General features: G+C 42.6%; 1 protein-coding gene across 1 annotated transcript in view; it reads left to right on the plus strand.

Annotated features, from left to right (window-relative positions):
- LOC139377444 (PH and SEC7 domain-containing protein 1-like) overlaps positions 1-26,225 on the plus strand; it is a 70,165-nt gene that overhangs the window by 39,646 nt on the left and 4,294 nt on the right. Inside the window, exon 8 of the mRNA XM_071120473.1 lies at positions 18,603-18,646. Coding sequence (XP_070976574.1) covers positions 18,603-18,646 — 44 coding nt within the window. The remainder of the gene's footprint in view (positions 1-18,602; positions 18,647-26,225) is intronic.

Here is a 26,225-nt window from a genome sequence, read left to right on the forward strand (position 1 = left end):
AAATCCATTCATCTAAAGTGAATTGGGCACCATTATCACTTACGATTTCTGTGAAGTTTTCATTGCGACTGAACATATCAGTTAAATACTTACTGACATTCTGGGTAGATTATTAGAACATTAGGTACATATTCTTAAATATTAAATTATTAACCTATCATCATTAATATAATATTTTATTTACAATGTACAAATAAAACTAACGGTGTCTTTGTCTTTTCTTGTTTTTGGCAAAAAGTAAACAAATTAAAATGCCAGGGAGGAGTTATTGTGACAGGGTAGGAACTAAAGTGTTGATTCGTGTTTCCTAGGGGACCCTATAAGCTTTGGCTACATTGCATGTTTTCCCTTAGCTACTTCATGTAGCGAACATATTCTTGCTTTGCATATTCTTCTTTGATTTAGAAGACACTGTTGCACAAACAACATGCTGATTTAGGTCTACACCATTACTTGTATTATCAGGCTGTATTAGCTAGCTACGTTTGCTTTTACTCAGTACATTTATTAGCTAGCTAGTTATTAGCATTATCGGTTAACAATTAGCGTCTCACAAGATTTAGGGCAACTTGCTAAGAAAATACGAACTAGCTGTTTGCTGATGTAAGAAACACAAACTAATAGTGTCATTATAGAACGCTAGTGGATGTATATTAATAAGCAAAGTGAAAATAGCATTGTTGTCATCAACATTGTTGCAAGTGCTGCATTGACCATGCAGACTGAATGCAAGGGTCTCGTGGTTGAACATCAAATGCGCTCATTGAGTGAGGGCGTGGTTAGGCCTGTGTGGGGAAGTGGCGCAGAGGTGACTCAAGTAGCGAAGTAAACTATAAAAATTGACATTACACTTGGCGTATCACATTTAACAAAGTAAAAACCCAAACCGGTCCCTGCATCCATTCTGGTATATCATAAAAAAGATATACCACCCAGCCCTACTCACAAGGTCCCGTTCACGTGGTCTCAGCTGCAGAACGGGCGTTCTTGGACCTCAAACACCAATTCACTTCCATCCCAGGCACTTTGTGGTAGAGGTCGATGCCTCGGACGCCGGAGTGGGGTCTGTCCTGTCCCAGCGTTTGACCCAAGACCAAAGCTGCATCCCTGCGCTTTCCTCTCCCATTGTCTCAACACCACGGAAAGGAATTACAAAGTGTGTAACCGAGAACTACTCGCGGTGACGATGGTGTTGGAGGAGTGGAGGCACTGGTTAGAGGGGGGGAACACCCATTGATAATATGGACAGATCACAAGAACCTGGAATATCTCCGCACCACCAAGCGCCTCAACTCCAGGCAAGCTCGGTGGACCCTGCTTGATTCAACTTCACCATCTCCTACCGCCCGGGGTCCTAGGATGTGATGCTCTTTCACGCCTCTCTAGCCCCGCTGTTACACCAATGGACCCCGAGACCATCTTCCCTACCTCTTGTCTCTTGGATGCACTCATCTGGGGTATGGAGAACCAGGTCCGTGAGGCGCAGCATTCCCAGCCGGTACAACAACATTTTTGGTGTCCCACCTTGGTTCCTGACGTCTCCGCGTTTGTCGCCGCCTGCACCGTGTGTGCCCAGAATAAAACTCTACAGCAAGCTCCGGCTGGCCTCCTTCAACCTCTTCCCATTCCTTACCACCCCCAATCCCATATATCCCTGGACTATGTCACAGGTCTCACTTCATCAAATGGCAACACCACTATCCTCACTGTGGTGGATAGGTTTTTCCAAAACCTCCCATTTCATTCCCCTTTCTTACCCGCAGCCAAGGAAACGGCCCAGCTCACGGTGCAGCACATCTTCTGGATCCATGGACTTCCGGTGGACAAGGTCTCCGACCGCGGTCCTCAGTTCTCGTCCCGGTTCTGGAAGGCGTTCTGAACCCAGATTGGAGGCTGGCCGATGCCCCAATGAAACGGCCAGACGGGGAGAGCCAATCAGGACCTGGAGACGACCCTTCATTGCCTCGTCACCGCCAACCCCACCACCTGGTGCCAGCAACTCGTGTGAGTCAAATACACCCAAAACACCCTTCCCTGCTCGGCCACTGGTCTCTCACCATTCAAGTGTTCCATGGGTTATCAGCCTCCACTCTTCCCTGAGCAGGAGGAAGAGGTCAGCATACCCTTGGCCCAGATGTTCGCCCGCCCTTGTGGCCTTAGCTGGAAGAGAGCCCGGTCTGGGACCCCAGCTCCCCGCTATCATCTCGGGCAGAGGATATGGCTGTCCACTCGAGATCTGCCCCCCTGGGTGGAGTCCTGCAAACTTTCCCCCCGTTTTATCGGCCCATCTCTAAGGTCTTTGGCCCCTCTGCTGTTCGCCTTCTGTTGCTCTGCACTCTCCGTATATATCCCACTTTCCATGAATCCAGAATTAAATCCTTGTCTCACAGCCCTTTGTCTCCTGTTTCCAGGCCCAACCCTCTCGCCCGTCTCATCGAATGGCCATCCGACTTACACGGTCCTGAGTGTTCTACCTCGGGGCAGGGGATTCCAGTACCTGGTTGACTGGGAGGGTTATGGCCCGGAGGAGAGGTGCTGGGTCCCCTCTAGGAACATCCTGGACCCAGCCCTCATCGCTGAGTTCCGCCGCTGGCACCCCGGTCAACCAGGTATGTGCCCGGGTAGGATGCCAGGTGGCGCCCCTGGGGGGGGTTCACCTGTCTTATTCTTGTCTCCACCCCCCACCAGGTGTTTCCCATTTGTCCGCATTATCTCCTGTGTATTTATACCTGCGTTTTCTGTTTGTCTGTTGCCAGTTCGTCTTGTGGAAAACAGAAAGGAAAACGCTGCACACTGATACATTGAATGTTAATATTGTGACACTATGTTATACATTTTTTTACCTCCTGTTTCAGGAAGTGATGTCACTGAGTGCTGCCCCTATATATAGGACCCTCCACCCCCACCTGGGATATGGATGCCTGATGAAGACCTAAGGGTCGAAACATTGTAAATGTTATCACCTAGGATCATGAGCAGCAGTGTGCAGTGTTTTCCTTTCTGTTTTCCATGAGTTTACCCATAACTCCAGCACCTGCGGAAAGTACCTGGATGTGCGTATGTTCTTCAGCTTTGCCAGTTCGTCTTGTCCCGTCAAGTCCAACCAGCGTGTTTTCCCATTTTTCCCATTTCTATAGTTGCTGTTTTCTAGTCTTCCCAGTTTTGACCATTCTGCCTGCCCTGACCCTGAGCCGGCATGCCGTTCTGTACTTTTCTGACACTGCCCTGGATTACTGACTTTTGCCTGCCCTTACCCTGAGCCTGCCGTTCTGTACCTTTCTGACTCTGCCCTGGATTACTGACCTCTGCCTGTCCTTGGCCTGCCATTTGCCTGCCCTCTGTTCTGTAAATAAACATCTGTGATTCGAACTGTCTGCATCTGGCTTCCACCGGACCTCTGATGTCCTGATAATAACAGTTAATGATAACTAGGGATAGAGGATAGAGTTCATTCAAGGGATCTCACTCTCTATATATATTTATAAACATTAATGGTGACCCACCTTTGATTAATTTGGATAAGATAACCAAATGTATTACAATATATTAGATCAACTAATTATTCCACTAATAAATCTGAAAATTATCTGGAATATCCATAGCCAAAGTTACAACACTTCCTAGCATCTGGCCATCATTTCCTGTAGCATTGATAGCCACTAAGTAGTTGTTGAAGATTTGCAACCACATGGCAGACGGCATCATAGATTGACCAGGGGAGGGCAGGAATGGAGTAGGTAATGATGCTAAAGCTGCCGCATAGGGACAAAGACATTTAAGTTACTACGCAGCCTACTACAGCCAGACAGACCAAGTAATAAGATGTATGGGGATATTGTAGAAATACTGAAAGAACACTTTTCACCTAAACCAGTAGTTATTGCTGGAAAGATTCCACAGAAGAAATCAAGAAGAGGGAGAATCAGTGACACTGTTTTCTGCTGCATTAAAGAACCTATCATAGCACTGTGAGATTAATGATGTACTAAATGACACCATTAGAGACAGACTTGTACTCAAAAGAGGCTATTGCCTGAAAGTAATCTGACCTTGGCAAAGCCCATTGAAGTCAGTGTGTCCATGAAAATAGCTGCTAAAGAGGTTCATCAGTTAGGTTGATCAGGACAAGTGCACAGAAGAAATCAAGAAGATTGCTAGTGAGAGGTTGATAGACGTCGTCACAGTCTGCTAGAACCGAGGAGCTCGGTGTTCTACCCCAGAGGAGACAGCATTCCCCAAAGCCCAGAAGACGGTAACTCAGAGGAGGTCTCCTGTAGGAAACCTGGTTCTTTTCTTTTTCTTTAATGTTTTAAAATAAAACACCCTTGAAACTGAGTTATCACACTTGTGTCTGATCTGCGTAAACATTTAGATCAAACCTCCTGGTCTGCCACAATGCGTACAATGACACATGGAGACACAGGACTACCCCCCATCTTAAAGAAACATGGATAAGTCTTTAATGGAGAGTAGGGTAGCATGAAAGACATTACAGTGAAGATTAGCATTAGCATGAAAGACAATTACAGTGAAGCTTAGCATTAATCCAGACAGCAAAACAAAGTTCTTGAAAGGACGACCAGTACCGTATGTTATCAGACCAAAGGTTGAGGCTGATTTGGACACTTTAGTCAAGAAAAAATAACTGGAGCCGGTCAGCATGAGTGAATGAGAAACACCCACCGTACCAGTCCTTATGAAGTATGGTGGAATCAAGATATGTGGAGACTTTAACAGAGTTAACCTTGTGTTGTCTGCTTTCGCAGGCTTAGCTGGGGGTCAAAAGTTCAGCAAAATTGACCTCTGCCAAGCCTACTTGCAGATGCACGTGGATGAAAAGTCAAAGGAGCTGCTGACTGTCGTGACACAGAAGGGACTCTTCGGGTACTGTCATCTACCGTTTGGAATCACAAGTGTGCCAGCGCTGTGCCAGAGGGCGATGGACCAGATCTTGAGTGGATTGCCAAGAGTACAATGTTACCTGGATGACATTCTCATTACTGGGAAAGATGAAGAGGACCATCTCCAGAACCTGGATGTGACCTAACAGAGATTGAAGGACTGCAAGTTTGTAAGGACAAATATGCATTCTTCCAATCATCGGTTGAATACCTTGGACACGTCATCAACGCCACGAGCCTGCAAAAGGCTCCATCACGTTCTTTCCTGGGGTTACTGAATTACTCCGGACACTTTATTCCGAGCTTAGCAACGAAGCTTAAGCCACTGCATGCCTTTACAGAAAAAAACATGATTTCACATAAGGAAAATCAAATGATTTCACATGAAATTTTACATATGAAATCTTGTGAAATGTGTTTGTGGAACACTTCACATGTGATCACATGTTTTCATGTGTATTTTCATGGTATCACATGTTGCTTTACACGTTGTCACATGATATCACATTCATTTCACATGAAGTATCACATTAACTTCACATGATATCACAAAACTTCACGTTTTCATGATCACATGAAAACGTGTGACATTCATGGGGTTTTTACATAAGGGATGTCAGGTACTGCCCTGTCAGGACAAAACATGGAAATGGATTGAACAATGCAAGGAAGCATTCGGGAAAACCAAGGAAACACTTCTGAAATCTGAGGCATTGACACACTTTGACCCATCATTGCCCATCCAACTAGCTTATGATGCTAGTCCATATGGTGTGGGAGCAGTCGTGCCCCATATCATGCCTTCTGGTAAGAGAAGCTTTCACATTGAGGACATTGAAATAAGCAGAAAGTAACTATGCACAGATAGAACGAGAAGCCCTAGGGATTGTTTTTGGAGTATCTGTACAGGGGGAAGTTCACCCTTCTTACAGATCATCATCTGCTGACGAGCATCTTTGGACTACATACTGACATTCTGTCACTTGTTGCAAGCAGAATGCAAAGATGGGCTTTGTTGTTCTCAGTACACACCTACGACATCAAGTACCGCATGTCAGAACTGCACCGCAATGTAGATGGACTTTCCAGGTTACCACTACCTGTGGTCAAGCCAGAGTCACATCAAGTGGACATCTTCTACTTCAGGCAAGTGGAAAATGCACCAGTCACTTCAACACAAGTGCGGAGAAACACCAGAAACAGTGCTATCTGAAGTGATGGACATTATCATCAAAGATAGAGCCGCAGGAGATGGTCCGGAACTGAAACCCTACCTTTCGATGAGAACTGAGCTGTCAGTAGAGTCCGGTTGTTTGCTGTGGGGGAGGAGAGTTATCATTCTGCCTTTGCTGAGGAAACCAGTGTAAAACAGCTACACCCAGGTCATTGTGGAATGGTTTGCATGAAGGAAATTGCACAAAGCTACTTCTGGTGGCCTGGATTAGATGAAAGTATTGAGGAGAAAGTGAAAACATGTTCCTCATGTCAGAAAGTTCGCAACATGCCTCATCTTGCACCTCATCCTGCACCTCTTCATCTGTGGGATTGGCCGGAGGATGCGTGGCAACAAATACACGTCAACTTCGCAGGTCCATTTGAGGACAGAATGTTGCTCGTGGTCGGAGATGCAAATATCAGGTCAATGGCGTACAGCACATCAGGTCTGCACCGTATCATCCATTTACCAATGGACTGGCAGAGAGGTTTGTACAGACCACGAAACATGCCTTAACACTAGAACCGCCATAGGCCAATGCCCCCTGCCATATGATTTTGTATTTTAAATAAATCTGCTATTTTGAAGGCAACGTCCTCCTCCTTTCCTGACTTTTTCTAAATAGTTGCATTTTAAATTGCTCAGTTGTCAGCATTTCTTGATTACAAAGAGAAAAATATTTAGAGCATGTTAACCAGTTTTTTCACATCTATTCCTAATTTAAGGGGCCATGACAAATGTGCTACTGGGCGTTAGTACCATGGCGCTAATATGTCTCTCCTCACTGAATGAATGCCGTCAATGGATGAATGGGCGATAGAAACTGATAATCGTGCATGTGACTTAATATCGATATTTGAATTAACTGGATAATGAGGGCGAAGAGGGTGATTTCATTTAGAACAATAGTGTGGTGATGTTGAAGAATTGTGAACACCAAGAAAGCAGCTACTGCTGCCAAGGAGACAGCCAAAGGAACCGAGCGTCGTACTCCTCCTCAGCATAGTGCTCTAAATAACTTAACTTGCTAGTTTTCCTGTCTGTAAAGAGAAGGGCGGACTGAACATTGATCCCGCTGCTCTGATTGAATAGAGCGAAGCTGTCTCTGTTCACTTCTCATGTTTTGGTCTGATCATTTAGAATGCTGCTGCCTCCTGATAGCCTGCTACTATGATAAATCAATAGGCGAGAACGTTTGCTAGAAAGCTATCAATATGCATAATATCTAACAAGCGACGCGAGAGTAGGGAAGGAAGAAGAAACGCTGATGCGGACTCTGACTGAGTGACAGCAAACTTGTCTGCTCGCTGCAAGTTTTGAGGACAGGACACACAGACACAGACACACACACACAACTCCACACCCTGCTCCTAATCTGCAGCTTTTTTGGTCCATAAACCTGCAGGGAGATAAGTAGATGTTGGTACAATACATAGGCATAATTAAACACTAAATTTAAGTAGTATAGCCATGTTGTAACACCCATAATACAACACAGTAGATTAATCTGATACATACTGTAGGTTAAAGGGGATGCCCGACACACGCGTTCTCTAGGGGGTACTTGGAGGCTAAGAAGCCCAGTGGTTCTAGTGCTAAAAGTGTCTCAGGGTCAAGGGACACTGCACCAATGCTTTAACAGCTTCTTGCTATCCTACAGGAACATGCCTCATGCAGCCACCAAGGCTTTGCCTGCATCGAAGCTTTCCCACAAGCTTCAACCTACTCAAACCTCCCAACGCAATGGAGACAGTGCAACGTTAACAGGAGAGCCAAGTCAAACGTTGTGAACTGAGAGCAAAGGGCAGAGCTTTCAATCCTGGAGAAACCGTCTTAGCTAGGAACTACCTCAACGGACCAAAGTGGGATCCTGCCGAGGACGTCATCTGGTAAAGGCACACAGATCAGTTACTGTTGAGTAAAGCGACACCGACATAATCACCAGTCCACACCAGGAAGTGGTCCAGTACTTTTACTGGGTGACACCCTGACCCAGCAGTTGTCACCTAGGGGCTGACAGTCACCTTCTCAGGACTGTTGTTCATAATGGGGACAATTTAAGCAGGAGGGGAGGAAATGTTCTGTATTGAGGTTGTGCAACAGAGCATAATGAGGGTTCTATGTGTTGAAATGAACACGTTCTAGATAAATGGTTGAAATAATTCCTGTCTCCTGATTATTTAATTGTTATAACAACGTGCATATGAAACCAATGACACATAACAATTAGGATTTGGGGCCCTTGTGTAGCACATGGATAAGATTTTCACCTTGAGCCTTTAGCTACTCCTTAACTCCTATAGCTGCTCGTTCTTAGAAAAGCTACTTTAGCTGCTATTAAAATACCTATTTTAATTGGTTGTCTGCTAGCCCAAGCCAGTGAGTCATTGTGCACTGTGCAGAGGCCAGGGCCAGGGACTGTAAGCTTGCTCGCTCATTCTCTACTCTACAGTTGCTCTAGCTCAGAGGTTTTAAAAGCAGTTAACGATGCACTGAACTAGGTTACACTTAGAGAGGAAATATGCTGAAAAGGGGACATGAAACATCAGGCATATGTGGGTTACATGGAATGTAACTTATGAGACTTCTGTTCCAAAAAAAACCAGCTTCACTTTGTTAAATGCTGTATGTATTTATTAATTACTCTTAAAACAGTAATCATTTATATCATTGGTTATCTACTAGCAGAGTTTATCATATTTTGTTCTCTGTGGAATTTGAGGGTGAACTGTGCTTTTGCTTCTACATTTGGCTGTGTGTCTGTCCCCAAAACCTCTTAGAGACATTCGTCCAGGCCAGGATATCTTATGCCATGCTGCTGGGTGCCAGCCTTGCCAGTCTGGGCTTAGGGAAAGAGGTCATGTCTGAGAGGGGTGGGGAGGGTTGGTTGGCTGCTTAGATCAGCAGAGATATGGGCTGTAGAGTTCACCCCCCCTGCTCCCCAAGCTGTCTCACAAGTGAACATAAGAGAGAGTGGACGAGAGAGCGAGAGAGGGAGAGAGTGTGCGCGTGTGTGTGTGCTCACTCATTCGTGTATGTGAGAGCGAGAGAAACAGAGAGGCTCAGGCTTTTACTCATGACTAAAGTTGTCCCTCAGACTGTCAGTTTTAATGCAGGCTGCTTTGGACTTCACTTAAGCTCCACTAAAGGGTCATCTCTGCTCCCCCTGTTCATTTGAGACAGACGTCTCAGCTCCACCGCCTTTGATAAGGTCATACAAGGCATTGGCAAGGGCAGTGCATATATGAAAAGACAAGGAAATATGTGTTGGACAAAGCATTATCTCATTGGATGCCTACTATAAGTTGTAGCCCTTTTCTCTTTGTCCTTTCTGCCCCTCCCTCTTCACGCAATATATTCCCCTAGTCTACCTTGTTTCTGTGGTATTTTTTTGCATCTGTGCTTGAGCATACAGAGAATAGATCTAGCTCTTAGTCCTTTGTCTTGCCTCCCGGTTAGATATACAAACCTGAGATGTTTCAGTCTTACCGATGCATCACAAGCTGTGTGAGTGAAACCCTCATTAAATCTCTCGTCAGCCCAACGGCTGTAGATTTGGTGATTAATCCTGTTCCATTGTCCCTCTTACTGATTCTTAAGTCAATACATCTATCTGACACATTTTCTGGAGGCTAGTCCTCCTCCTTCATCACTCTTCTCAGCACAGGTTCCTTACAGGTGCTCCATTTTCTCCTCCATCTCTTTTCTTTCCGTTTTTTCTACTTCATATCTTGAGTGGCTGGGTGCATGGTGGGGATCATTGTAGAGCATACAATACATACAAATTGTATTTGGTGATACTGTTTTAAATTTCAGGTGTGCGATTGTAGCTATCATACTCTTGGGAAAGCGTTAGTACTAAAACTCAATCATTTGTGCAGCAGTCAAATGCCTTGACTGTAAGAACAGGAGCGAAAGCAATATGCTTTTATAAATGGTGTTACTGCATTTTGTTTTGGGATGTTATATTCATAATTCAATAGCGGTTGTCTTGAATGTTAACCTCTAAAAGTCTAAGCAGTTGGGGGGTTGTACTAAGTTGGTTGTACTAAGCTAACATATGGAATTGTTTTAAGATGGTCATACCATGGATCATTTAGCTATTTGATTTAGAATTTTAGGACCGCTTTAGGTATTAAAAAATATTTGTATCAAATATTGAATTTGGCCTTCACTACTATAGTCCATAGAAACACATTGAATATCACATTCATAAATGGCAAAAAAGAAGTGTCTGTCCTATATCTAGGATATGTAAGAAAACTCAGGAAATATTTTCGTTTTTTTGGACACATATTTCTAACCCTTTATTTTTGTTGGCACAAAACTACCTCCATACTTCCATTCATTTGTATGGGTTACCTTAAAACGAGTCCCGTGGGGCCTGTGGGGGTTGTAGAGCAAAACAGAGAACACCATCGAACACTGCTGTAGCTTCGTCCCTTTCCACCGCAGATGCGGAAGGCCAACATAGGCGGATGCGATTGATTGAGATGCAGCCCATGCAAAAAAAAAACGATATCTCCAGTTTAAACTACTGGGTTTTGATGGCATTTTTTGTACTATGTTACTTATATTGACGCACGGGTGCATCAATAGACTGTTATTAAACACACGCTTGTTGGTGACGCATGGTCTGGTTTGAACTTTTTCATTACTGGTTAAAATGATGTATTTTTACACGCCACACACAAACACACACATTTGTACACACACTCACACACACACACACACACACACACACACACACACACACACACACACACACAGGGCTGGGGAGTAACGGATTAAATGTAACGGTAACTGTAATCCGTTACCAGCAAAAACATTGTAAACAGATTACAGATACTTTTGAAAAACTAGGTGATTACTTCAAGGATTAATTTTAAATTCAGAAAGGATGTTTTAGAAAAATAATCTTTGACACTTCTCTGTTTTCGCAATGACATTCAAATCAGCATTGAAAAAAGGCGCAAATTGAAGTTTGTCCCACCTCCTGAACGAGTCTGACCACGATGATGACACACCAAATGTGTTTGATAGATCGCGGGAAAAGCGCAGGAATAGGCTTTTAGGCTACAGTCCAAGGTATGTCTTCCAATTGTGCGACTGCTGTCTGCTTCCAAAGATTATCCAATTTGAATAAACGCTTAGAGGTAAGGATGACATCTGTGGTGTAGTCTACGGCGATACGGATATCACTTATTATTGTTATCTATATAGCGCATTGATGTGAATCACACTGCTGCTCTCTCATTTAGTTATTTGCGCCTTACAGATTGTGGTTGTTGTGGATGCCTGTTCACAAATCTAAATGTGTATTTGAGCCCAATAATGGTTGAATTCAAGAAGTTTAAACTGCCTATCAATCACTGTTTTTGAAACCTGCGGACAGACAGTGAAAAATTCGCTCATGCAACAGCTACATAGTGCGAATCCCAGGCTATGGCTTTTATTGCTCAATCTAATTCAAATTGATAAAACACCGCAGGCCTAATGGACACATGCTCAATCTCGCACACTTTTGATAGTTTTACCGGGGACATCTTTAATCTCATAATTGAGTTATAAATGATATCTATTTAAATCCATTGATTCTTGAATAATATAACTTATAAATGCCTCACGAGCTTAGTTCAACAGAGAACCCAACATGAGAACCCAAAATATAAACTTGTTTTTCTCCATTGTTTGTAAACATTGTAAATGTAAACAAACACTGTATAGCCTCATAACATGGTTAAAACAATCATTTTGATATCATGGATGGTCAGTTTTGTCTATTAATCTGAGAGTGGTTAAATTTTCCAGGCTCATCCCTCAATTTTTTACCAAAACAGAGGCAGTGCGACCATTTTGTTATTGTTTCATCTGTGGATTAGCCTTTAAACAGCTGCATATTATCAAGATATCAAAGTGTCACCAACAAAAAGGTAAACAATAGGCCTATAGCAAAATGCAGCATATGGAATTCCTTTTCACATGTAAATAGTGCTCAAAGCGTGCCATTCCATGAGTGCAGCATTTATTTTTCAACTCGAATCATTGAGCCCAGTCAGTCCTCCATGACAACAAAATCATAAACAACAGAGTAGGGCTGGCATAATAAATCCTTTGTTTTGGGGTTATGCTCAGGTAAAACAATTTGGCTAATCTATAATCTATCCAAGTCCTATTCTTGAAGTTCAAGTCCTATTCTTGAAGTTCAAGGGGAATAATATTTATTGGATTGACTGTAATTCTGATAAACTTTGGTTTTTAATGTACAGGTATAATTTTAATTTTATTTACTTTTTTGAATTTTACCCCTTTTTCTCCCCAATTTCGTGGTATCCAATTGTTTTAGTAGCTACTATCTTGTCTCATCGCTACAACTCCCGTACGGGCTCGGGAGAGACGAAGGTTGAAAGTCATGCGTCTTCCGATACACAACCCAACCAAGCCGCACTGCTTCTTAACACAGCGCGCATCCAACCCGGAAGCCAGCCGCACCAATGTGTCGGAGGAAACACCGTGCACCTGGCAACCTTGGTTAGCGCGCACTGCGCCCGGCCCGCCACAGGAGTCGCTGGTGCGCGATGAGACAAGGATATCCTACCGGCCAAGCCCTCCCTAACAGGGACAATGCTAGGCCAATTGTGCGTCGCCCCACGGACCTCCCGGTCGCGGCCGGTTATGACAGAGCCTGGGCGCGAACCCAGGGTCTCTGGTGGCACAGCTGGCGCTGCAGTACAGGTATAGTTTAATCAAATTATTATATGTAGTAGAAAGGGATGTGTTAGAAGAATCCTACATAACCAACCCATAAAGTAAAATTCAACATCAATATATGGCCAGCTATGTAAACTTTAACATTGATTCATCCTGAAATAGATGTTGTTCAATGGTAACATACATTTTTGTCTTCTTCTAATACCTCTTAAGGGGAAAGTAACCTAAAAGTAGCTGAATGTAATCAGATTACATTACTGAGTTTGGTCAATCCAAAAGTTACGTTACTGATTACAATTTTGGACAGGTAACTAGTAACTGTAACGGATTACATTTAGAAAGTAACCTACCCAACCCTGCACACACATACACACACAAAAGAAAACACACATGCTGATTCCAACCATCTCTCACCTTCCCTCACCTTACCGTTTTCTCTCCCACCTCACTGAGGAAACAAGCACTGAATGCTAGTTACCATTCAAAGTATATTGAGGCTTATGTGTGTGCTGCGCGCCTGAGTGTGTGTGTGTGTGACTGGAGGAGGGAGTTGGAAGGCTGTGATTTGCTCCCGACAGAGAGGGGAGGGATGGAGGGAGGTGCGCATACGAACGAGAGAGTGAGAGAAAGAGAGCACATTCACAGTCGCTGTCTGGTTTCTTTCCTCAGTACGACTCTGGCAGCTCTCCTCCTCAGCAGCAGAAAGACACAGAACCAAAAACAGAACGGTGAAAGATAGACAAGCGAAAGACGGAGAGAAACAAGGTGTGAAAGACAACAGCAGGAGGACAAGCTTTACTCTAAACCTCCCCCTCCAGATGGCACAATGGGAAGAGATTTGGAACCAGTGAAAAGTGGGAGCGAGACAAGACATGTGATCTAGAAGAACAAGGTGTTAAAAGTAGATGCTGAAAAGGGTCCTGGACAGATGGACGGATGCTGATCTCCTAAAATAGAGGGGTAGTCACCACTCCATTCTGACAGACAGAAGGGTGCCCATTTTTACACTGGGAGCAACAGGATATAGCCCCCTTTCCTCTACTGGATAAGACTGTACCTCTGTACCTACTGTACCTCTTTCCCTGACAGTGTCATTCTCCTTTTCTCTTTTATTTGGACTTTGGCCTAGTCAGTCAGTCAGTCAGTCAGTTGTTCATTACATTTTTCTCCTGTTTCTTCATTTCTTTTTGTTCATCTCTCCGGGGCAAGTGACGCAACCGAGAGTGCTTTTTGGAATCTTTGCTGAAGAAGACTGTCCTCTATTGACCCTTTACATTGTGTGTGTTTGTTTGTGTGTGTGTTTTATATGAGCACAAGGACGTATGTGTGTGTGAGCCTGTGCCCTTTTTACCTCTTAATTTACACCCTTTGCACCCATCTGTTTCATGCTGGCTGTCCTTTCACACCTCTGCAAGTGTCGCGCACCATCTCCGAGTGTGTCATTGTGTGTGTGTGTTTCGTTGTGAGTGTGTGTACGTATCTGTCACCCGCAGTTGCGCCACTGGTCAAAAGTTGGCCAATTGGATCAGAGCCATTTTTGGAGGCAACGTGGCATGCTGTTTTAGCTGGGCAGGAGGGGGACAGAAGGCCGGCTGTTTAGGGATCAGTTTGAGAGACTCTACTGTGTTCTCCCGATAGGACTCGAAAGACTATCAAACCTCCTGGAGGATCAATTCAATCAGCATCTGATCCAACAAGTGTTAACTGATCACCTGTGGATGGTGTACCTTGGGAATACAGTGGCAGTGAAGGAATCATCCAATCGGCACATGTTTTATAGATGACCTGTCCGATCATCCATTATTAAAGCCCTGGCACTTTGGGTTTTGCCTGTGAGGTGTTGATCAGATTCTGGATTACCTGATGTGTGTGTGTGTGTGTGTGTAGAGGATATAGCTTGATGATCTCTGGCACCGTGGCCGTCTGCTTCCTGTGCCGGTCTTCTTGAAACTGTCACTCAACTGCTTGGCCCTCAGTCTCCCTATTGTACCTAGGAGCTGCCAACACAGACTGACAGACCTTTTTTTATTTTCTCGGCCATGCTGTACTGTGTAACTCTCTGAACGAAAGAAGAAATTTTGCGAAGGAAGAAAGGACGTTCTGACTCTGTCCAGTGTGTCCTGTGTTCTGTGTCCACACTAACGGACTGCCTAAACTGAGGCAATTGGCCTCTAGTCCCGTGCTACCTACTGTGTTTCATCACCCCCAGGGGCCATGATTGGTGTCAACAGCTTGCACTCGGCGGGGCGCCTGCGCTCACGATCCCTGTGCTCGGTCCGCTATGGGCGAGACTTCCGTATGATTGACCCATTCCGCTACCCCCGAACCCCCCGCTCACGCTCCCTGAAGCCCCTTATGTTCCCAGACCTGCTGGGCAAGGCCCAGGATGGACAGAACCACCCGCAGGCTCGCAAGAGGAAGAAGGTACAATGTGCCACCCGGGTAAGACTCCAACTAACATAGCCCAACCTGGTGTGGACAATGTTTCACTGTTCAACACTTACTTTGGTTGTGTTTGCATGGGTTAAAGTGAGTGGGTTTGGGTTTGAAGCATTCAGAATCAAAGGGTTTTCTTATTTCTGATTACATTGTGCATTGCTGTCATGTCAACATAATGTAAAATGCCATGCCTAGTACTTTACATACTATAAGTGTGTGGAATTTAGGGAAATAGACAATCATAGACAATGCAACCTTGTACATCCGCAGATGCATTCATTTCTATATACAGTTTATGGACCAAATGTGGTTGTGAATAATTTGTTAGTTGAGTACATTGCAGTTTAGGTGTTCACAAGGCTGACAGGCCCTTCCGTAACCTAGGCTACCGCATGTTGTGTGTAGTAACCGGTGCTAACACCAGCCCTCAAGGCTAACTCTCATTTGCTGCCCTGGTGCCGTGCGTGTGACGCTGACGTAGCTCGTAGGTGAAGGTGACGAACATCCATCCTGATCTGAATGAGGCCAGTTGCTCCTAATGGCACTCATTACGCCTCTCCCACCACTCCTCACCCTCTCTCTCCCCCCTCCTCACCTCCTCTTCTGGTTCTGACAGGTTCTCCCCATACGTTTCACTTATTCCACCATTAACTCCCCCCTCATCTCCATTACATTAGACTCCCTTCCACGGTCTCCTTGGCAGTCAGGACCAGTGTAATGTGTTTATCAGCATCAGTCTCTCTTAGCTTGATCTCATTCCAACATACTACTACAGTAATTATGTATACTTCCCTAATGAAGATATAGCCTTTTTGGAAAGAAGGCGTATTTTGGACCCTGGGTTTGAGATAATCTGTCTTGCTAGCTAATGGAGTTTGGATGAACAGTACTGTATTCTGAGATATACATAGATATAGTGAGCTCCAAAACTATTGGGACAGTGACACATTTCTTGTTGTTTTGGCTCTGTAGTCCAGCACTTTGGATTTGAAATGATTCAGTGACTATGAGGTGAAAGGGCAGACTGTCAGATTTAATTTTCAGCCATATCGGGTGAACCGTTTAGAAATTACTGCACTTTTATACATAGTCCCTCCATTTTAGGGGACCAGAAGTATTTGGACAAATTCACTTATATTAAAGCAGTCAAAAGTTAAGTATTTGGTCCCATATTCCTAGAACACAATGATTACATCAAGCTTGTGGCTCTACAAATGTGTTGGATGCATGTGCTTTTTGTTTTGTTTGTGTTTTCGATAATTTTGTGCCGAATAGAAATTAATGGTAAATAATGTATTGTGCCAGTTTGGAGTTACTTTTATTGAAAATAAGAATAGAAAATGTTTCTAAATATTTCTACATTAATGTGGATGATTACTATCATGATTACAGTCCTAAATTAATCGTGAATAATGATGAGTGACGCACAAATATCATACACCCAAGGCATGCTAACCTCTCACCATTCCAATAACAGGGGAGGTTATCATTTTGGGGGGAGTATGATATCTGTAACTTTCTCACTAATCATTATTCACAATTAATTCAGGATTATTCGTAATCATGGTATTATCCACATTTGTGTAGAAGTGTTTACAAAAAGTGCTGTAATTTCTAAACGGTTCACCCGATATGGTTTAAAATACCCTCAAATTAAAGCTGACAGTCTGCACCTTAAAATCATAGTCATTGTATCATTTCAAATCCAAAGTGTTGGAGTACAGAGCCAAAACAACAAATAATGTGTCACTGTCCCAATAGTTCACTGTGAACAGTATGTCTGAGATGTGAGATATACAGCTTACTTCTTATGTTAGTATGTTGTGCTTTTGGTTCAATTTGCCTGGTTTTCCAATCAGAAACAAATGAACAGGAATTGTAATTGCATTTAAGTGTATATATGTAGAAACCAATAATTGACTAAAACATAACCATGAATCCCAAGGTAATGAGATTTCTCAATGAGCCACTATAGCTGTCGTCACTGTTGCTACTAGCAACAGCAGATCAATCCATCTGTTTTTCAGGTTCACAAATTCACCCCCAGATTTTATGTTGAAGAGTTTTGTGCTACAAAAGATTGCATGTAAATGAGACTTTGAAATGTGCCAACGCCGGCTTCTCGCAAAGATGGCCCGTATCTGCGCTGAATATTAATATTCATGAAGCTTGGAACACAGTTTGATTTTCAATTTGATACAGTTTGTCTCCTTAGCAATGGGAAATTTGAGTCGGCCCAGAACCGAAAATCTACATGGTCTGGCTGCTCATGAATACTCATAAACTCTGACATTCAAGTATTTCAGTTAGGGACAGTTTAATAGGGAACTTAGAACACTTGTTTTATTGGACACACTGCATCAAACACATTGTTCATTTCAATGGGTTTGACTGAGAAACCACACCGCAATATTATTTCTAGAATAGTTGGTGAAATCCAACGCCAACAGTCAATCAACTCGAATGATTCAATTGAATTGAACATCATCAGCATCAGTTTCTTAATCAGACAGAATGTATTACTAAATAAAGCCAACACTGATTTAAATGGCAGATAAGACCTACTACCCATGACAGCCATTTGTCCTGTCCTTTGTCCTTTCTATCAACACTGGTGTTAGAAGTGGGATCCGAACCCACTATGTATTGATAATGGTGTCCTGTCTCCTTAATCGGTACACCATTGTATATTTTCCCCGAATTCAGAGGATGTGGGAGGGACAGTAGTGGTGATGATGTACTTCCTGCTAAAGTCCTCTCCATCATGTCAGCTGTCACAGTTGTCCATCAGTCCCATCCCTACTAGGCCTTGATATGAATTTACCATCAGGGGCTGATAGCTCTGCACTCCACTACCTCTACAGTCCTTTCACAGAACCTCAGTGCTAAACGGTTGATCATATTCCGCTGGCATATCCCATTGTCACTAAAGGGGCTGGATTTGAATAGGAATGTCTAAATCGCTTGGCTGTCACAGGAGATTTATGGGAGAGCGAAGCGAAATGCAGACACTCTCCAAAAGCCTGTTGCATTTATCAATGAGGATGCACACAGAAACACTTGCTTTTTCTTAAAAATCCTATTTTGCCTGCTGCGTTACTCAATAGACTCACTTTAATTGAGCATCCAGTGCTCAAACTTAATTTTGCCCTATGACAAAGAGGATTCTTGAAAGGAAGGAGGAGCCAAAACTATTGATTGATTGGTGATTAACTGGCTTTACAACTAAATAGTTTATTGATTGATGGATTCAGCCATTCGTTTCTACCAGGTGAATCTGTGTACTATTTGTCATTATTATCTAACTGGTGTATTACTCTGTTTTTGTTCCACAGGCCCTGTACAACTCAATCAAGAATGAGAAGCTTCAATGGACAATGTGAGTTCCACTTCAATGCCTGCATGCCTTGTTATCTACAGTACCAGTTTGGACACACCTACTCATTCAGGGCTTTGTTAATTAAAATGTTAATTAAAATGCATTCCAGGTGACTAACTCATGAAGCTGGTTGAGAGAATGCCAAGAGTGTGCAAAGCTGTCATCAAGGCAAAGGGTGGCAACTTTGAATAATCTCAAATATAACACTTTTTTGGTTACTACATGATTCCATATGTATTATATCATAGTTTTGATGTCTTCACTATTATTATGCAATGTAGAAAATAGTAAAAATAAAGAAAAACCATGGAATGAGTAGGTGTGTCCAAACTTTTGACTGGTACTCTACATACAGTATTTGTGCATTTAGGTGTATTTTGAGTGTGTGAATGGGTATGTCTGTGTTCTGACACACACACACACACACACACACACACACACACACACACACACACACACACACACACACACACACACACACACACACAGTTCACCCAGAGTCCACACACACTCAAATAGTATTTGGACAGTGAAGAGTATTGATAGATTTGTTATCATCCTTATTAATGATGTGCATGTTGTTGGGTTGTGATGGAAACATTTGTGTGTCAAGGGTTGCTATTCTGGATCTCAGCCCACTGTGATTCAGAGATGCCAATTCAGTTGCTGGCTTTCCAAGCTTTGTTGCCATAGTTACAGCACCATGGCTACAGCTCCATAGCTACCATTCTGCTCTTGCCTCTGTGTTCCAGCGCAAGCATAAACACGCACTTCTGAACACACACACTCGCGCACACACCTATCATTCCATTAAAGGGTCCTTGTTGCATCCTGTACAAAGGTATGACCACAGCCTCCCACTAACTTCCCCAAAATAGCAGCAATCCTGGAGTAGCTGACTGAAATGTGGTCAAAGAAACAGGTCTGGGAACAGATCTACAAAGAGAGAGGCAATCCAGTTCAAACATCTCTATAGAAACAGACTGCCAATTAAAATACATGGCCAAGATTCCAGGGACAAGAGGCCGACGATAGAGTAGTCATTTTTAGAAACATCCATACAGATTCTGTAGTAGGCACATAAACCCTTGAATACATGAATGCATAAACTATCACCATTGAACATGTGTACATGTGATTACACAAACACGGATAGATTTGCTGCACCACTAGATAGCCGACAGAGAGAGAGAAACAGCGCACATACCCACTCTTGCCAATGCAGGTGGATGCGCCCACATGTTCTGCGCACACGCACAATCAAACACACACATATTTCCTCATTCAGCACGGGAGTGGGCGTGGGGAGAAGCTCTGGGGGTTCAGAGAGAAAGGAGGGTGGGCATCATGTTCCCCATAGAAAGAGAGAGAGGGAGGGATAGAGAGAGAGAATGAGGGAAACAGAAAATAATGAAAGGGAACGGAGAGGAAGTAGAGAGAGAATACAGAAGGAGAGAGAGAGGGAGAGAGAGGGAGATGGGGAGAGAGAGAGGAAGAACAATATAATAGAAGAGGAAATAGAGAGAAAGGGAAACAAGGCCCATCTGCTAATCTTGCTCTCCTCCCTTATTGACTCAAATCTAGGGTTGCAAGGGGAGAGTATATTACTGGAAACTTTAAGTTTACCAGTAAATTAACAGAAATTTGGAAACTTTCAAGGAATATAAGGAATTTTAGTGGCCTTTTTGGGTACTTCAGATTATGTCTGTAATTAACTCTAGCCCTCTGTGTTGTCTTATCACGTGTAAAATATATATTTTTCAATCTAATAAGATTATATAAAACAATATAGAATGACAACTGTAAAACATTATCCTAAGTATAAACCATCAACACCATTCGTGTTTAATATGAGGGTTTCAGCATGAAATATCCTTTATATATTTGACACACTTTGGTTTATTTAACTAGGCAAGTCAGTTAACCTGTCTGGGAACGGGGCACCCCTCGCCAACAGACAGTGAAATTGCAGGGCGCCAAATTCAAACAACAGAAATCTCATAAATCAAATTTCTCTAAATCAAGTATTAGGCACCATTTTAAAGATCAAATTCTCCTTAATCCAGCCACAGTGTCTGATTTCCAAAAAGCTTTACAGCGAAAGCGCCACAAACAATTATCTTAGGTCACCACCAAGTCACAGAAAAACACAGCCATTTTTCCAGCCAAAAAGAGGAGTCACAAAAAGCAGAAATATAGATAAAATTAATCACTAACCTTTGATGATCTTCATCAGATGACACTCATAGGACTTCGTGTTACACAATACAGTATGTTTTGTTTGATAAAGTGCATATTTATATCCAAAAATCAAATTTTACATTGGTGTGTTATGTTCAGTAGTTCCAAAACATGCAGTGATTTTGCAGAGAGCCACATCAATTAACAGAAATACTCATCATAAACATTGATAATAGATACAACTATTATACATGGAACTTTAGATAAACTTCTCCTTAACCTCTAGCGTCGAGCAATCCCGTATCCGGGAGCGTAATCATAGCCTCAAGCTCATTACCATAACGCAACGTTTCCTATTCATGAAAATCGCTAATGAAATAAATATATTGAAACACAAGCTTAGCCTTTTGTTAACAACATTGTCATCTCAGATTTTCAAAATATGTTTTCATATAGTTAGATAGCAAATGTTCATTTTTTCCAAAAAGATTATTTGTGTAGGAGAAATCGCTCCGTTTTGTTCATCACGTTTGGCTAAGAAAAAAAAACGAAAATGCAGTCACTTACAACGCCAAACTTTTTTCCAAATTAGCTCCATAATATCGACAGAAACATGGCAAACGTTGTTTAGAATCAATCCTCAAGGTGTTTTTCACAATTCTATTCGATGAAAAATCATTCCTGGCAGTCGGTTTGTCATCAGAGGCTCACGGAAAAATACTGCAGCTGGAGATTACAACGGAGGACACCAAGCGACCACGTGGTAAATGTAGTCTCTTATGGTCAATCTTCCAATGATATGCCTACAAATACGTCACAATGCTGCAGACACCTTGGGGAAAACATGGAAAAGGTAAGCTGACTTCTAGCTCCTCCACAGCCATATAAGGAGTCATTGCCATGAGGCGGTTTTAAAAAATGCGGCACTTCCTGATTGTATTTTTATCTGGTTTTTTTTCTGTAACATCAGTTCTGTGGCACTCACAGACAATATCTTTGCAGTTTTGGAAACGTCAGAGTGTTTTCTTTCCAAAGCTGTCAATTATATGCATAGTTGAGCATCTTTTCGTGACAAATATCTTGTTTAAAACGGGAACGTTTTTCATCCAAAAATTAAAAGAAGAAGAAGTTATCGAAGAAGTTAATGCAACCGCTATGTCAGATTTCAAAAAAACTTTACAGAAAAAGCACACCATGCAATAATCTGAGTACAGCGTTTAGAGCCCAAACAAGACAAAAAGATATCCGCCATCTTGTGTAGTCAACATTAGTCAGAAATAGCATTATAAATATTCACTTACCTTTGATGATCTTCATCAGAATGCACTCCCAGGAATCCCAGTTCCACAATAAATGTTTGATTTGTTTGATAAAGTTCATCATTTATGTCCATATACCTCCTTTGGTTAGGGCGTTTGGTAAACAAATCCAAACGGGCGGGCAAGTCCAGCGGAAAGGTCAGACGAAAAGTCCAAAAGTTATATTACTGGTCGTAGAAACATATCAAACGAAGTATAGAAACAATGTTTAGGATGTTTTTAACATAAATCTTCAATAATGTCCCAACCTGAGAATTCCTTTGTCTATAGAAAAGCAATGGAACGCGAGGTAACTCTCACATGACCGCGCCTCACGAGCTCGTGGCTGCTGGCAGACCTCTGACTCATTCCCCTCTCATTCAGCCCCCCTTCACAGTAGAAGCCTGAAACAACGTTCTAAAGACTGTTGACATCTTGTGGAAGCCTGAGGAAGTGCAAGATGAACAATATCCCACTGTATCTTCAATAGGGGCTGAGTTGAAAAACGACCAACCTCAGATTTCCCACTTCCTGGTTGGATGTTTTCTCAGGTTTTTGCCTTTCTCAAGTTTTTGCCTTACATGAGTTCTGTTATACTCACAGACATCATTCAAACAGTTGTAGAAACGTCAGTGTTTTCTATCCAATACTACTAATAATATGCATATATTAGCATCTGGGACTGAGTAGCAGGCAGTTTACTCTGGGCACGCTTTTCATCCACAAGTGAAAATACTGCCCCCTAGCCCAAACAGGATTTAAGAACAAATTCTTATTTACAATGAAACAATGGAACAGTTGGTTAACTGCCTTGTTCTGGGGCAGAACGACAGATTTTTACCGTGTCAACTCGATGGATTCGATCCAGCAAACTTTCAGTTACTGGTTCAACACTCTAACCACAAGGCTACACGCCTTACTATGTCAATATGTCTGGCGTCAGTTGTGAAAAAATACAATAGTTGGAAGAGCTTCAGAGTTCACTGAAAATATGCCATTGCTGATTTTATTTTCCCGTTAAAGCTGCAATATATAACTTTTAGAGCAACCCAACCAAATTCACATAGAAATGTGAGTTATAGATCATCATTCTCATTGAAAGCAAGTTTAAGAAGAGGTATATGTGTTCTATGTGTGCTATTTCTATGCATATGGTTCTTAAGTTTTGTTTTTGCGTCTTACTTTCAGTTTTGTACACCAGCTTCAAACAGCTGAAAATATATTATTTTGGTAATTGAAAATACATTTCACAGCAGTTTTAGATTGTACAATGATCTCAATTCTCTATGCTTGTATTGTCACATAAACTGAAATTAAGCAAACTGTTAGAATTTTTGCAACCACAAAATGGTGGAGCGATTTCTGCATAGTGCACCTTTAATTAGGCTATTTTTTCTATAATCATCCTGTCTTCCATTGTATCCTCTCCTGCTGGCTCCTATCACCTGTTAGAAGAAGGAATAAGAAGAACCCATTTCACTGGCATTAGAATATAGACATCACCAGGCTCCTGAAAAACATTATCATAATAATACCAATATACCAGTCCAATGATTTAAATTATTTATTTATTCATTTATTTATAAGGGACCATGCAAATTACACCTACAGCTACATCACTCATTTACATAATGATGATTTTGATAGATTTTGGTTACGATAATGATTATTTTGAGGACTAAAATAAAAGCTGAACCATTTCCATGGATGAAATGCTTTCTATCATCACGGTAATGTACGTCAGGCGTTGTGATTACTTCTGCTCTGCATCGGGTGCCCTATTTCACAGACCACAACAGTATACAGGAACACTGATACTGTATCTTGTCACGCATCATATGTGTTTTAATGGGAAAGTGTCATAGGTGTGACAAGACTATTGTGTCCACTTTAGCTACTGGTGCAACAATGTCATCACACTTCCCAGCATGCCGTGCAGGTCTGCCAGCCCAGCCCCAGACCTAATCAACCTGTTCCCTCTCTTCCCCCTACACATCACCACCCTATCCTCCTCTCCTCTCCTTCTATCTCACCTATCCCCTCTTTATTATGGCTCCTACCTCCTATATCAGCTTTGTCTTTCTAGGCTTTTGTTTTCTGTCTATCTTGCTCGCTCCCCCATTTCGGTCCATCCCCTCTCAGCTCTCTCTCTCGCGCTCCCTTTGTCACAGTGTATAGTGAGATTCACGCAGGCCAGCAGTTACCAGGCAACAGGCTAGAACTCTGAGACACATGCTCACCAGCTCTCACTAGCTCTCCATCCTGCTCTGTCACTCACTCATATAGAGCTAACTGTTGTTGTGTACTGCTGGTTACTCATATCTTAATCTCAAAGGTTTCCAAGGGAGTCCATTTTGATGGTGGTTTGCACGTCTGTTTTGTGAACTTCTACACAGGTGAAACTGAGGTAACAAGTGTAGTCCTTGTTTTAAACTGGGTTTGGCTGATATTTGGTGGATTAACTGACTAGTATTGGGAAACATTATAGGAAAGGTTCAGCTCTTAAAATGAGCTATCCTCTTTAACTGCTGCGTCAGGTCCAGATTATCCCACATGTAAAAATATGTTAGCAGCAGCCCAACCATGTTTGTAGGATTATCATATAAGTAAGGGGGGATGTGGTGTAAATGGTTTATACTAAGTACAGTATCTTCATCTTGAGTGGAACTGGAGTGATCATTATTTGAACCTGCCTCAAAATTCCAAACTACACTCACCGGCCAGTTTATTTGGTACACCCATCTAGTACCAGGTTTAACCACCCTTTGCCTCCAGAACAGCCTAAATTCTTCAAGGCATGGATTTTACAAGTCAGAAATGTTCCGCAGGGAAGTTAGTCCATGCTGAGGCGATGGCATCATGCAGTTGCTGCAGATTGGACGGCAGTACACCACCGCCACCATCCTGTACCGTTGATACCAGGCAGGATGGGTCCATGGACTCATGCTGCTTACGCCTAATCCTGACTCTGCCATCAGCATGACACAACAGGAACTGGTATTTGTCGGACCAGGCAATGTTTTTCTACTTCTCAAATGTCCAGTGTTGGTGACCGCGTGCCCACTGGAGCCGCTTCTTCTTGTTTTAACTGATAAGAGTCGAACATAGTGGACGAGTTGTGCGTTCAAAGATGCCGTTCTGCACACCACTGTTGTACTGCGCCGTTATTTGTCTCTTTGTGGCCCGCCTGTTAGCTTGAACAAATCTTGCCATTCTCCTTTGACCTCTCTCATCAACAAGCTGTATTTGCTCATAGGGCTGCCGCTGACTGGATGTTTTTTGTTGTTGATTTCACGTTGAATTCACGTTAGTTGACAACTCAACCAAATGTATATCAAAACTAGACATTAAACTGATGTCTGTGCCCAGTGGGACCTAATGTGACATCGTTGGACTAACTCGTCTATAATAACACTCAGATCGAGAGTTGAGAGAGCTGATCCTCAGCTGCTAAGCTCTCGTTAAGAGAAATGGCTCCTCATGGCTGCTCTGACGGGGTATGTAACAGAGAGCTGAAACTATCTCCAAATCCTAGGCATAGTTGGAAGCCAAGGTTTGAATACATTTAGTAGGCAGTGCCTACAGAGTTTTTCCTGACCTTGTGACATGAAGAAGAAAAACTCTGGGCCCTATAATTATAGCCTATATATAACTACGAACAGAGTTTTTCCTGTCAGGCCATGTGATCAGGAAAACCTCTTGGCTCTATGTACAGTATAGACCAGTGGAGGTGTCATTTCAGTCGGAGGTCATGCTCTTTGTAATGGCTGTAATGGAATGATACGAAACACATGGAATGGCATCAAACACATGGAAACCAATTGGAATGGAAACCATGTGTTTGATACCCTTCCACTCATTCTGTTTCCACCATTACAATAAGCCACCCTCCTTCCACCAGCCTTCACTGGTATAGGGATGACAATCAACTGTATACTAAGATACAGACACAGTTATATTTTCATTGTGCACTGTTAACCACAGACATTGTATAGTTTTCTAATAACACATCAATTGTAACCCATGTATTTGTTTTGTTTGATCTAGTTTCGCATTTGGGAAAGTACTACTTTTCACCATTTTGGAGGGGTTCCTCTCAC

Source organism: Oncorhynchus clarkii, chromosome 20 (assembly GCF_045791955.1).
Source record: "Oncorhynchus clarkii lewisi isolate Uvic-CL-2024 chromosome 20, UVic_Ocla_1.0, whole genome shotgun sequence".
Lineage (NCBI taxonomy): Eukaryota > Metazoa > Chordata > Actinopteri > Salmoniformes > Salmonidae > Oncorhynchus > Oncorhynchus clarkii.